Source organism: Polypterus senegalus, chromosome 8 (assembly GCF_016835505.1).
Source record: "Polypterus senegalus isolate Bchr_013 chromosome 8, ASM1683550v1, whole genome shotgun sequence".
Classification (NCBI taxonomy): domain Eukaryota; kingdom Metazoa; phylum Chordata; class Cladistia; order Polypteriformes; family Polypteridae; genus Polypterus; species Polypterus senegalus.
Window position 1 is genome coordinate 141,871,086 of NC_053161.1, and position 15,105 is coordinate 141,886,190.

The 15,105-nt window shown below is 37.8% G+C and overlaps 1 protein-coding gene across 5 annotated transcripts in view; it reads left to right on the forward strand.

The window, feature by feature from the left end:
* caprin2 (caprin family member 2) overlaps window positions 1-15,105 on the forward strand; it is a 60,463-nt gene that overhangs the window by 27,381 nt on the left and 17,977 nt on the right. For 4 of the 5 annotated variants that reach the window (XM_039761846.1, XM_039761847.1, XM_039761849.1 and 1 more), the window contains exons 12-16: window positions 8,028-8,109; window positions 8,981-9,018; window positions 9,668-9,778; window positions 10,754-10,846; window positions 12,371-12,484. In XM_039761846.1, coding sequence (XP_039617780.1) covers window positions 8,028-8,109; window positions 8,981-9,018; window positions 9,668-9,778; window positions 10,754-10,846; window positions 12,371-12,484 — 438 coding nt within the window. The remainder of the gene's footprint in view (window positions 1-8,027; window positions 8,110-8,980; window positions 9,019-9,667; window positions 9,779-10,753; window positions 10,847-12,370; window positions 12,485-15,105) is intronic. The other variant, XM_039761850.1, reaches the window with a different exon arrangement.

The window sequence follows — 15,105 nt, forward strand, 5'->3', positions numbered from 1 at the left end:
CTTGACTCCCACCCAGAAACATTTTTGATGTTATTAAACGGGTCGAGCGACTGACATGAGGCATTAGTGTATCATTGTCTAAGTTGTTGCAAACGGCATTTCTGTGTGCCAAACGATTTGTGTTTGATAAAAAATTGGTTGGGCTGTGGTGAAGTATTCTAGTAGATGGCTGCAAAAGTCTAGATGTTTCCTCATATTTTCGTATGAATAAATTGTAGGTAATGCAGTTTTTAAACTTTTGCTTTATAATTTGCTATATACTTTAAAATCATTTTTAAATGCGGAAAATTAATTTTTTCTTACAAAAACGAATGATTTAGATTTTAAAGAACATGAGGCAGCGTTATTTTTGGAGACTTGTATGAAATTTTTTTCTTAAGATACTATTTTAATACATTTTTAAAAATTCTTTCCCTTCCCCATTGCATTTTGGCAAACAGGAGGGGGTGCAAAATCTTCAGTTGTCCCCGGGCGCTGAAAACCCTAGCTACGCCACTGCGCACAAGTCAGTTTTCAGAAGCTTTTTACTTCCTAGGTTAAAGAATTTGTAACCATTGCTAAAATGTGGTCATTCTATAGGACAAAGTAACTTAAATAACACTATACACTTTAGTGTAAAGCATAATGCACGGTGAAACTGTTTAACCTTTGACCCAGATCGTTCGTGCAATGGAATACTTAACACGTTAGTAATTCTGTTGGACAGATTTAAATCAAATTTTTTACATGCCAAAGAATGTTGCACAAAATTTAGTTAATAGACTTTAGTTAAACTTTACAAAGTTTCTTTACTTTGTCTCCAGTAGTGTACGAAGAGCTGTAGTTGTGAATAAAATTCTTCCCAGCTCAATTTTCCAATCTGGAGATTCGGCAAGCATTTTCATTTTATTGATCTATTGGGGAAAAGTTAGCGTTATCCTGGGTGTAAGGCTATTCCCAGGGTGGGCACACATTCTTGCACATATTTTGTAAATTTTAGGGTTGCTGAAATGTAAACTGCATGTGCTCAGCTTTTCGATGCTTGGTGTACTTGGAGAGGAAGGATAAAACCAAGCATTTTGAAATGTTCTTGGCAAAGCTTACCTAAAATTTTTTCAACAAGTAAATCTAATTATGTGCAACAGGCACAAGTACCAAAACATTTACATAAATACAGTAGAAAAGGTATGCCCATCTACTGCTGTAGTGATGCAGGTTTAGAACACATTCTTTGTGTAAACACAGCAGTTGTTGTGTATGGTGTGTTTTTGAGACAGTTGCCAAAGCAGTCTGATGCAAACAAGGTAGTACAAGAGTTTGTTGGCACACTTTTTTTTTTTTTTTTCCCCCCCCTCTGTTGTAGGAGCATGAGAGGGTAGAAGGTTGGTGCCTGACTTGCAAAGTCAACATTGCCCATTTTGGTGTGGTAGGCTACTGCGGCAAGGCTTAGTGCAGGCATGTCCAAAGTCTGGCCCGCAGGCCAGTCACGGCCTGAGATAGGACAAAAGGCGCAGGTCATAGAAAATCCTAAAATGTGGTGTTTTTGGCCCACATACACAAACAGAATAAATAAATCCTACCAATTCAACATGCAGTTTCTCTTTTGAACTCATGGTGGCCAGACCTTTAGGTTTTATGGCAGTTGGCAGACTGTCACAGACTGAATCACAGCTCTCGCTGGATGCTCGATGCTGTGGGGCTTGGAAGGGTTTAACACCAAGGATTCTGCAGGTGTACGCTGCCATTTTGAAGGTACACTGTATGGCTATGTAAAATTTGCTGTGACCCTACAACTGTCATGGCTACAGAAAGTACAAAAAAAAAGTTGATAATGAAGGATGCCGCTTCCAGGCACATAGGAGTTACAATCATTTTTTTCACTGAAAACCGAAACAGCTGTTTGCCTAATTTGCCACAAGACTGTTGCTTTGTATAAGGAATATAATGTGAAGAGACACTACGAGATGAAACATGCTAGTACATATGACAAGCAATCGGAGATTGACCGTGCTGAAAAAGTGAAGCAACTCTACGAGAGCTTAGCTGCCCAGCAGCTAGTAACAGTGTGGCACGGAGAATTGAAGAGCTGTCATCAGATGTTGGAAGACATCTGGGAGACAAGTCAACAAATGTGGATTTTTTTTTTTTTTCTTTAGCCTGCGATGAAAGCACAGATGCATCAGACACTGCTCAGTTACTGATTTTTTTTTTTTGGGGGGTATTGATGGTGACATAAACATAACAGAAGAAATGTTGGGCCTCAAAAGGCCAAACAAGAGGAACCGATTTATTCCATAATGTTTGTTCAGCTGTTGAAGACATGAAACTACCATGAAGCAAGCTTAGTGGGATTATTACAGATGGTGCACCTGCCATGGCTGGTGAACGAAGTGGATTGTCCACGCTTATCTGTAACAAAGTTGGCGACAAAGGAAGCAATGCTGTTAAACTGCATTGCATCATTCATCTGCAGGTTCTTTGTGCCAAACATCTAAGATTTGATCATGTCATGAATCCAGTGGTAAAGGCAATTTCATCTGTTCTAAAGCTGTATACCACCACCAGTTGCAGCAGTTCCTGCTTGACATCCAGGCTGAATATGGAGATGTAATGTATCACAACGACATGAGGTGGCTCAGCAGGGGATCAGCACTGCAGCGATTTTTCTCTCAAAGGAGAAATTGGCTGAAAAGAAACAGCCAATGCAAGAACTGTCAGATACTGAGTGGATAGCAGACTTGGCTTTTTTGGTTGACATAACCAAGCATCTGAATGTTGGCCTTCAAGGACAAAACGCAGTGTGAACCAACAATATTCACACACAAAAGCCCTTTAAAATGAAACTGCACCTTTTCCAGAGACACTTGTGTCAAATGGAGCCCTACACCACACATTTCCCAGCTTTGCGAGATGTCATGGTTGGTAATATGGGTGTGCAAACAATGCAGGTATACAGTAATCATCTTTTGCTAGCGAGTTCAACAACCGCTTTCGAGATTTTGCCGCAATTGAAAAGGACTTGTTGCTATTCTCTTCTCCCTTCAACATGGACCCTGATGAGGTTCCAGCTCACCTACAGCTAGAGCTGATTGAGCTTCAGTGTGGCAACGAGTGCCGTAGCCGACGGCAGCAGCTCTCTCTCGTGCCTTTTTTATCGGCAGCTGGATAAAGGTAAGCTTCCAGAAATGCGAACATTTGCAAAGGAAAATGTTCTGCTTGTCTGGCTCTACATATGTGAGCAGACTTTCTCTGTTCTGAACTTAAACAAGAAGCGCTTCAGATCAAGACTTCGCGACTCCCACCTATGTGATATTTTATGCATGTCTACTACTACTACTGCTGCTCTTGAAGCAGACCTGGCCTGTGTACTGAAATCCAGATCTGTTTCACCCTTCACATTAGTGTCAATAGCTTACCTGTTGCTCTGTTATCAGAATTAAACACAGCTGTATTTTCTGAATGTTTTCAATTTGTTAGAAATTCGGATAACTTGTATGCTGTGATCTGTATATCTAAATGCTTACATTAGCATATTTCTTTTGCTGTGTGAAAATGACATTATTAAATAATATGCATCTTTTATTGTTTAAAATGTCATCGGGGCTGTTGGCCCTCAGGCACTTTCACATTATCAAATCTGGCCCTCCTTAAATGTTTGGATTTCCCCTAAAACAAACTTTGACAGTTGGCTAAGATGTAAACAGTGCTTAGAGGGCAATACCTTGCTTGTCCTTGTACTATGGCAGTTTTTTCTTTTTGTTATACAGCTGCTGTTGAAGCACGCCGAAGCTTCACAGAATTCAGAGAGCATATAATGGCGGTTCGACTGTGCATCAGTTTCACTTTCATTGTGAGTGTGTGACTGACTAACACTCGATTTGAGCAATAGTTCATTTTAAGTTCATTGTGCCTTTAAGGCTCTTGTTTACCATTTTGTTTTTAGTTGGAGGTTCTGCCTCATTCATTGTGAATTACCTTAAAATGGCATAATGCATAGAAATTTTGCAACATGATTTTATCCACTTGATGGCAGCAGAATACTGTCTTGAGTGTTGCATGAGCTTAATGTAAAGTAAATCATTACAAGTCATCCAGAGTGACTCATGGTAAACTGTAATTGCGTACAATTCTGAGCAAAAGTAACACTTGAGGTTAATGCTAAGGATGTTAAGTGATTTTTTTTTTTTTTTTTCCCTTTTCTGGTTAGACATGGTTCCTATTTTGTAGTGGTGGAGAGAAACCTTTAAATGCCTTGAGATACTCTTTAGAGTGCTGGAAAATATGCTGACACATGAGGGGAAACCAATCAGTCTGCACTTTTTGTAAAGTGTTATAAAAGGTGCAATTCAGCTTATTTTTTTTGATTTTTGTTGTAAGAGCTTTTGGTCAAACAGTATGGAAATTCATGTATCAGTCATAAATACAAAATTTTAACTTGATGACCTTTAAACTCTTCATGGCATCCTGAAGCATGATCAAATCATGTGGTGTGTAATGAATCCCACCCTTACTGTTTAGTAATTCTGTAGTTTCTGTAGATATTTGGAGTCCTTGTGCAGATGATACCGCTATTGAAATGATGGGGTGCATGTTAGTCGGACATGTAAGTAAGAATTTTCATTGTGCTCTTAATGTGTGGAATTTTCATGATACTAAGTAGTTTGTTTTTTTTTTTTTTTTTCTCAATAGTGGGATGTAATCTTTTTGATGCTGCAGCCTAATAAGATGATGCACTGCATATATGGGGTCAAGTCTGCTTTTAATGTGATTTATCTCATGGTGTAGTCCTGTTGAGATCATTTCATATGTCCATAAGTCTTAGCATGTCTAAAGTGCACTGCCATTTGCGAGTGAGTCGGTTGTATGACGTTAAGTTTGCTTAAGAAGTTGTGTGTAGTTGGATTTTTTTTTTTTTAAATATAAAACCCTTTCTTGCAAAGTGCCTTATAAGCAAGGCATACAGCTTTGTGCAAATTAAGTGTACTGTACCACAGATACATTTTGGTTACCATTAGAATATTCTTGTAACTGATGCTTGGGCTCCCTCTACAGGCCCCCATTAATGCAGCTTTGGCAGGTTGACCTTTTTATTGGTTTTACAGAATGGCAGCTTGCCAAACAGTTCAATAAAAATGCAGTGCATGTTTTGCAGAAACAAAACCTGATGAGCTTTGGAATCTGCTGATTAAAGTGTTCTTTCCCTCGTTCTCCCTTTTTTGAATTTACATTCCCTGCAGCAAGGATTAACTTCATTATATTGAAACTGGAATGTTCCTTAACATTAAGTTGTGTGCGCTGCATTTGACTTTTGGCAGCTTTGGGTGGGACAGTCGACAGTCGTTCTATTCATAGCCTAATTGGAGCAGTTCTATAGCGTTCCAAGAACACATTCAGCAGGGATTTATATTGTCTGCTAATTCGCTGCACCGTTTTCCTTTTACCAGGGCATCCATGCCTGCATCCCCTCTTCAGGATATTATGGGGGTGTGGTAGCTATGGCTTTCAGACAGCAAATGTAATATAAACCTTATTTTGATTCATTGAAAGGGCTATGTTCTCTATATTTTGAATGTTTTTATGGTCTTTGGACTTCCTACTGAGTCGGTGGCCTGTTATGCGCCAGTTTACCAAGAACAAAATTTAGGTCTAAACTACTTTGTTACACAAGTAACTATGACAAGTACTGGTTTCAAAGTATTAACTTTAAAAATATTTGGACAGCTTTTCATTAAATCTTTAGCATTTCTCCAGGCTGGCTTTTCCTATAGCCAGAGAGGACTTGAGGTTTATATAGTATGTAACTAACCACTCAATTCAACATCAAACATCCCCCACATGCACTAATGGAGTATAAGACTTTAGCATATTGTAGCAGGGTTTCTTGCATCTTTTGTTGCCACCCAATCTTTACCTTTTCAATGTAATTGAAACTGTCCATGATGATCCCCCAGATGAGTTGTGGACAATAGTTGGGGGAGGGGGGGGGGATGTGTAATCAAGAATGATTGCTTCATCCACTTGCAGTGACCCATGGTGACTGTTAACCACCCATGATCCATTATCATTAATACTACAGTAACTTGTGATCTGACAGTGGCAACCCACAACTTGACCCAAAGTTTAAGAAATTCTATGGGATAAAAATTGATTTGTGTATTTAACTTGTGTTCAATACTATCTGTTCTAAAAGTTTGTTAAAGTTGAAGTGGAAGGCTAGAACTCAAGAGTCTCCTGACACTTTTAATTTCACATAATTATAGTAGGTAATTCACGAACGTCTCTGACCACGTACAAATCGGGTTTCGACCAAAACGTTTGCCAAATTTTTGCATCTGTTCACGACCACACACTCTGTTGACGAACAAGCCAGTTTCCCTTCCGGTTCATATGCGCAGATTTCCACACGTGTTCAGTCTCTCCCTGTACAGTACATTGTTCTCAGTTAGACGTACATTCCAGAGAGGTACTCTACCTCATAACTATAACCTCCTTTCCACCCAGCTTTCTGCTCACTTCCTTCATGCCAGAACTTGACTCATGCAAGGTTAGTTTTCTTGGTGGTTTATTAAGTGTTTACAGCGAGCAGTTCCTAAGACTGTAGCGTGAACTCCAGCAATGTTAGTTTTCTCTGTTCAATGTTTTCTCAGTGGTGTTCAAGGTTTTTATAATTAGAATGCACAGTGTAATGGTAAACTGGTGTAATTTTTGTGCTTAAAAAAAAAAAAAAACACAATTTTTTTTTTTTTTATGTTTAGTTTGTACGGTCCTAAACGGATTAATTGTATTTGCATACAATCCTATGAGGGGAAATTTACTTCGGGTTGCGACCAGAGTTTTGGAATGAATTACGGTTGTGACCCGATGTTCCACCGTAATTTATAAAATGCAGCTACAGGGCTACTCTTTCAGAAATCTTGATGTTCAGTATGTAGGTCCACAGCTTTTAACTATGCATTAAGAATACAATTGGCATTTTTAATCTGTTTGTTCGTTCTTCACAAATATTGTGGTATATGCATTTGCCACCCACAACTGTTCTAAAGTGGGGTGTTTTCTATAAAGTTTGACATCTTGCCTTTACTGGCACTTTACAGTGGAGGCTAATGGGGCAGTGGAAAATAAAAGCTGCTTGAAAACATCCAAGACAGTTGTCAAGTATTGATCCGTGTCTAGTGATTACACACACATTGTAAGATGCATTTATTTTTTTGTTCAAAAATAATCTAACCATTTTAAGACTAGTTTGCACAATTTCCATTTTTCCTCTGCAATAACCTTTCACCCCACCTGCCCCAAATCCCCAGGTGTGATTTCCTTTTAAGGAGACGAAGTCACTTTTTTTGTGTGTGTGGGCCACATGGTGGTTTTGATTTACTGCAATATTTATGTTAAGACAAATAAGCAAATAGAAAAGGTATCCTTATAACAAGAAGAAAATACCAGGATTATGCGAGAAAATTACTTCCAGATCCCTTTTGTTGTCAAACACTGCAGATATTCTTATTGGAATGTTTTTTTCAGCTTTTAAGCATTTTTGGTGGTGCCAATGTCATTAGTCTCTATTATAAAGCGCCAGTGATGGCAGTATAAGTTTTAAAAATGTATAGAAAATCCTTTAACAATCCTTTAGTGTGACAAATGCACATATACTATGTTTGTGAATAAACCTTTTACTTGAAAAATACAAATTTTTTTTTTATTTGAAGAAATCATTGCATACAATCAAATTGATCTAGCACAATAAATGACTTCAGTCAAAGTAGAAAAAAGATGAAAAAAGAAAAAAAAAAAACTCAAAATACTAAACCTTGACCTGAGAATTTATCCTTTAAGTGATCTTTTCACTTGTTTAAAACCACCATAGGCTTTCATATCCGTTACATGTGTGATGGATCTCAACTCTAGATTGAGGATGTGCTTTAGTCTATTAGGAAAAAAATATCTACTATATGTAAAGGGGTTAACCAATAGTATCTGGCTTGCTCATTTTAAAGTTCAGAATACCTTGCATGCATTGCTGGATTAAATCATATACACTTCTTTCTCAGGACTCTGATTTGGACAGTGAGAGTTCACCAAATACTAAGCCTTTAAGTCAGTCTTCTGTGCTTGCTGCCTCCACCCCCAGAGGTAAGTAGTAGAGACTGTCCAATAGGTTTTAAAACTGAATATCAGCTTAATTTTGATTTGTGTATATTCCAGTAGTCTTACAATGAAGGGGCACTTTTTTGGTATTTGATACACTATTAATCATTGAAGGGGAAACTTTTTTCACATGGTCTTTGGAGGTCAGAGCCCAGGGCAGATACAATTAATCACCCAGCTCAATTCAAGAATGCATCAATTTTTCAACTGCTGTGTGTTTAATGTATATATGGATTGTGCAGTTACAATAGATAAGTCATCCCAACAAATGTTACTATGGCCTGAAATTATTTAAACAATAAATGAAATATGGCAGGAGCCACGTTGTAGAAGGTAAACTAGCTTGTGGTCTTGCTGTTAGTCTATTGAAATATATGGAAGAAGATGATCTGCTGAGGCAACCCCTAATGAGAGCAGCCAAAAGAAGATAGTAAATTCTAACTTCAGTCTCTTACAACTACAAACCTATAGTACAAGGATTTAAGTTCCTGTTATGTACATTTGAATGCTGGCAGGGTAAACTAACTTCTCACATTTTAAAAATAAGTGAGGACTGAAGTAGTAGAGAGGGTGTGCCTTGTAGTTTAAAACATTAGAAACTAGTGCATGAAACTCTGTATAATGAAGACAATGAATCCTTCTATATAAAATGTTAGCAGTATCACACAGCAGGGTACCCGTTATCTGTAAAGTAGGACATTGCTTAAAAAAAAATTAACATGAGTTCTTTTCCTATGTGGAACTTTTTATGTAGTACCTCCAGGTATTTTCTGAAAACTTATTTTCAGCTTAGTGGGTTTTTTCCCCCCTCTTCATTCTATACATTTTGTCATCTAACATCTTGTCTTATTTTCAGCGCCAAGGGAACTGAAGCTCCTCCCACCAGCTATTAAGGTATAATTAGACACTGTGTTCTAATAGAACTTGTATTCATTTTGAGGTTTCAAAACAGATTCTGGTTTTTGTTTTACAATGGATGTCTTCAAATTTATAGGATAAGTTACTAGAAAGGGTATCAACTGCTGCATTAAGTTGCACTAATGTGAGTAAATGTTAATTTACAAGAAACAAATCATAAATCTGCCAGATTAGCAGGTTAACAAAATGCTTCTGTTCACTTCCTTGCATATTCTCCAAGTGTGTTGGGCTTTTTATAAAGCTCCTTATGTTGAGGGACAGACGTAAGGTTAATCAGGTTATATAGTAAAACAAAGGTAGCAGGGTGCTTGCTTAAGTGCCTTAATTTCTGTGCGAGTTCAGATTTTAACACATTAACTAGAAACACAGTTGAAAAGGAAGTCTATCTTAAAGCCATGACTGTTGAGTATGGCCAAATGCACTCCAATGGTAATATATCTGAACCTGTTTAATTAGCAGCATAACTCGATTATGTCACAATGTAATACAATGATAAATCAGATTGTTATGCACACAATTTTTACTATACAAAGTTTCATTTGTAAGTGTCAATATGTGGAATGGATTGTGCTTGGTCTCCTAAACTTGTTGTAGTAACCTTCTCATCTCTGCATCTCTATTCTAGACTTCTCCATCTACAATCCATACTTCTGGGACTCCCAAAACTAACATGATAAATGGAGAAAGGGCTTTGAGTGACTTTGAAATGGACCTTGCCACAGAAGAAGCTGCAGAGGTGAACAGCATTGAGGTCAACTGCTATGGTTTTAAACTGAAACTATTCATTAGTATAGGCAATCTGTATTAGAGGTGTTGATGCTTCTTTTGCAATAAGTTTAATATGCTAACACTTTAGGTACTTAAAGTGCATGTATTACTCATTAACACTTACAAAGCATCAGTAAAGTGTTCATCTCTACAATGTGACCTCCTAACTGAACTTCACCTTGGAGTGGTCTGAGGTGAGTTAATTGAGATTTGTTTCTCTTGATATTCCTTAATATTAAATGTCACCATGTCGGTATATCACACTGCACAGAGCTAAACCCAACTACTGATGTTTTATAAGTGTTAAGGATCAAAAGAAGGCTTTATTAAGGTGTTGCATAAGAGTAAATGAGTAATCAATTTATGCAGTACCCAAACTGTTACCATTAATATAAATACCATTAATATAAATACCAGTGAAACTGGAGAGTTTAAGTTTACCTTGCTTTATTGCCATCACTCCATTTCCTCGGTATAACAGCTCTGCTATTCACACACATTGTTCCAGCTTGTCATAGGTGTATAGGGCTGTCCTTTTCAAGTTTAAAAAGAGTGAAATTCTTATTTACAAGTGTTAACCAACATGCAACCACTCCATGCTCTGCAGCAATTAACTTTTATTTGATGTCCGCTTTCCAGGCAGCTTTATCCTTGGGTTGACTAATTTTTGTAGTGTTCCTGGGTGTCAAGGTTAATTTTGACAAATGGGTGGCAATCTGTGTAGGAATAAGCATTGAGCAAGTGTTGGCTCATAATGTCCAAGACTGGCCCTGTATTTCCACAATTCATTATTTTGGGAAAGTGGTACATGAAGCAATTTACTGTAATTTATCAGCATTAAACTTCTCCAGTCTTTGGCATTAAAGTAGAGGTGGCATGTCTAAATGTCTTGCATTTGAGGCTGTACTTAAAATTGTTCTTGAATGAGTAATGCTTGTTTCAGGAATCTCTGCCATTGGAGACTGAGCCCTATGTTTCCTCCTCTCCTGTGTATCAGAATGAGTCCAATGCAGATAGTGCCCTGGAGTCCCCTCAGGTAATTTTTACACAATATTATCCATTCATAAGCATAACATTTTTGTATAAATGTACATTTGCCTATTTCATGACGTCTGCTTGGCTCAGGTGACATTCTGGTTGTTGACATTATACCCTAGTATTTTCTGTAAAGATCAGCTATGCCTTGTGTATGTCATACTACATGTTCTCATTGTGTGGTGATTGAGTGCAAAAATTGACACCAAAACAGAATGACGCTTTTGTTTGTTAAATGCAGCATAACAGGAGCCACAATTAAACTTCCAAAAATTTGGCATTGCCTATTTAAATAAGGCATTGCATTATTTTTGAAATGCACAGTATCATCTTGTATTGTACACAAGTCTTCCTTTGATTAGGATAAATCTTTACTCTGTCGTGGCTTGGGCAAAGGGTAGGGTGATTGTGAAATTTCTTGCCTCTTTCTTATAAAATACAAAGGTAATGTTGGAATACAAGCAGGACCACTAATTTATTAAGGATTGCTATGATAAAATGGGAGAACTGCTGTTAGTATTTCCATTTGTCAGATAATGCCGGTCAAGGTTGAAGTCTACTGGGACAGCACCCTGCTTGGATTTATTTTCTTGGGCTGCTGGCATCGCAATACAGTTGTCCAAGCTCATCAAGAACCGCAAACTCCATGCTCAGCTGACTGAGGGTGTCCCTGCAGTGAGCTAACAATTTCTGCTTTGCTGTGCTTGTTCCTCACTACACAACCCAACAATGGATCACTGTAGTTTTACTGCTTATTGCAAATGTACTCAAATGGGAATGCAGTACACTGTTTCTGCAGTGTTAGTACTGTAGATACTACCTCTACAAATGATTCTTTGCTCACTTAATGTTTTGAGTACTAACCTACAATGTGGCTTAGAAATTATATTTTAAAAAGGTTTGACGGACAGAGCTGAGACCAAATTAAGACTTTTTTCAATTGCTATACTTATAAAGCTGACATACAATAACTGTTAAGCACTGAATGTTTCTGCCAAATTTTCTTTTCAGAAATATCACGGTTAACTGGCTTTTTTTTTTTTTTTAAATCTATGCAGAGAAACTGTGCAGTAGTTAATGTTCAATATAGCACCAATTCATATATCGAAGATATACCCATTAAGTTTAAAGTCTCCAGTCTACTTTTGAATCCTTGCCATCTTCTTGATTACACTTACAGTTCATACTTTTTGCACAACTGTCACTGGAGAATGCTTTTCAGGGGCAATAGAGTTGTTAGTTTTAAAATGGAAGGGGGGGAGAGAGAGAGTGGCTACTGGTGACATTTCTGACTTTTTTTTTTTTTAAATAGCTACTCAAGTACATAATTCTTTCCCATGCTTGACTGCAAAACTTTGCTTCCATTTTCAGTAGTCAAACTACTGAACCCCCATTGTTTACCAAACAAGATTAATATTCACTTTGTCCCCATAAACCTATGGTTCATTGAAAATAAAAGTTAAATTATGTGGTTTGCCAAGCAATTTAGCAATTTTTTTTTTTTTTCCCTCCTGCTTTTGATTAGGTTGCGTCATGTTCATTGCCACCTACTGTATCTCAAGGGCAAGTTTTTTCATCTCCTCCCACCAGTAACCATACCATAAGCATAACTACCTCTCCTTTCAAAGCTATGCAGACTGTAAGTAAAGTTTCTGTGCTTATTTGCATGTAGTCCAATGTCTCCACTTGGCTTCAACTCAGTTCTTGAAACTGTACACTGAGTAAAGATCATAGATAACCTGAAGCTGGTCTTGGAGTGCTTATGTCTTTTTTTGCTTAAATAATTTATATCCCATTTGCATCCACTCAATTTACAAGCGATGTTTGAAATGCTTCCTCAGCCTTGAAGCTCTGCTTTTGTGAGATTAGTATATTTAGAGTATTGAAGTATTTTAGGGTTTTATGAAACTTATTCATTAGCCCATACAGAAAGCAAAGTTGTTTAGCCTATTCTATCAGCAAAAACAATCGCCTAATATACCTGCAGATGGTTTTACTGCTCCTGCTGTACAAGTTGGTGATATTTTATATTACCCATATGTTTGAGAATGTTACAAAGTGAAAGTTTTTATTTACCAAGCTGCAAATCCAAGAGTTCAAGTATGAGGAAAAGTTTCAAATTGGGCAGTGTTGATGGCAACTAAATTTCAAGAATGACTCGTAGAAGACCCCCTCCATCTGTGGTGCACATTCTTAGAGCTTTAAGTTGAAAGAGAGCAGGTATGCATTTATAGTCTGCTTACCAAGTTATAGCATTAGGCTGTGGTAATTGCATGGTGTACTGTAACTGTACAAATTCCCATTTTGAAGCTACCTTTAGGTAGAGTGATAAGGGATTACTGCTGTGAACAATGAAAATGCTTCATCATGACCACCAAATAGCTGTATTAACAATGGAATACAATATTGCACATTGCCTGAAATAAGTAGATAGAGATTTAATGCATCAAAATCGCTCACAAAAGGAAAAACTTGAATTTTGGGAGATTACCTGTACTATAGAAAAATATAGATGACCCAAAGTTTAACTCTTAATGAAGTTGTTTGTTTGGCCCAATGTTAGATACAATGAATGTAATGTTCAAATGTATACTAATTGAAAGTACTTTCTGTTTGCAGAATGAATTTTGCTTTTGTAATGGTGCCTTTATTTTTTCCATTGACTGTGGAGGGGACGCTGGCACACATGTTGCTGCTGCTGTTCCCTGTTAACATTTTTCGTTAATTTGCATTAAACCTAAACTTTTTGCAATTCTTCACTTTTTGTTGTATGTATAGTTCATGGGTGCAATTGACTCTAACTTTGTTGATTTGGATTTACTTTTATGAACTTTGCCTTGGCTGGGTTTGCAGCCTCAAGGACAACTGAATCTTTCTGTGGCACACTGGACAAGCCCTATGGACATTTCTTTGCACCGTGACGATCTGAGCCAGGAATGGTCTGTCTTGATTATATCTTGTACACTGGATTGCTCTCGATTTTCCTTCTATACGTGCTTGATGACTAAGAAATGATCTGAGGTTTATACCGATCTGGATGTGGCTCTGTGTGATCCCGCCTGTAAAACCCAGCGTTATACTGTATGTATGTGACTGTGTTGGAACCTCCGAATTTTGGTATCTTCATGTGCATTTTGTAATATCTCCTACTACTTTTTCTGCTGCTTGCTGCTCATCTGCGCCACCTGATCCTCCCATCTCCCCTTCTCTGCTGTGCTGTACTGCTTCTCTGCTACTATCTGATAAGTATTGCTCTCTAATATGCTAAAATACTCTTGTGACAAACTCCTTCATATTAAACAGTTTCTCCAGAGCAAATGGTCAGACTGGAATATCCAGAAAGACTATAGTATTGTGCGGCGCCTGAAACATTTACATCACTGGTCAGGTCGCCACCACAGCTGGGCTGAGAATTAAAAGTTCACCGGCAGCATTTGCTCAGGAATATGCTGTCCTATGCATGGCTTTGGAAAGAGGGTTGTCAGTGTGCCAAATCTGCAATATGTTAAAATAAACTCTGGTCATGGATCTGCGCACAATGAACCCACATCGGCTAATATTGCACTGTTTAACTCCAGATCTCTTAATGGTAAAGCACTGCTACTATCAGAATTCATTAGACTCAAATCTTGACTTGCTATGCTAAACAGAAACTTCGCAAAAACCAAATGATTTTACATCTGTCACGGGGTAAACCTGCCCGGATATATTCACTTCATGGAGCCTCACAGCTCAAGACATGGCGGAGGAGTCACAGTAATTGCTAAATCGAACTTAATCATCAAAAGAATCCCCAGTGACAGTCCATTGTCTTTCGACTGTCTGGCTCTTAAGCTAATAAAATCTGGTCCTGTCTCACTTATGGTCTCTTGTCCCTCAAAATACAATGCGTCTATCTGATCTGACTGAATTATTAACCCACTTAAGGTGACTTTCCCAGAGAGTTAATGTACTTGGTGATTTCAACATCCACATTGACATTACTGCATGTAAACTGAGAAATTAATTCCTATCCTTACTAGACTGTTTGGACTTGTTGCAGCATGTTGATTTTCCCATCCATTCTGGTTGTCCTATAATGGACCTGATCTGCACATCTGGATGATCTGTTGGCAACACTTATAGTAGGGATTTGGGACTCTCTGACCATAAAGCAGTGCTTTTCACTGTGTCATTACCTCTCCCTCCTCTTACTTGTAAATGTCAAATTTCTTTCCAAAACCTTAATATCTGTCCCTCTGTTCTTGCTGGATTAATTTC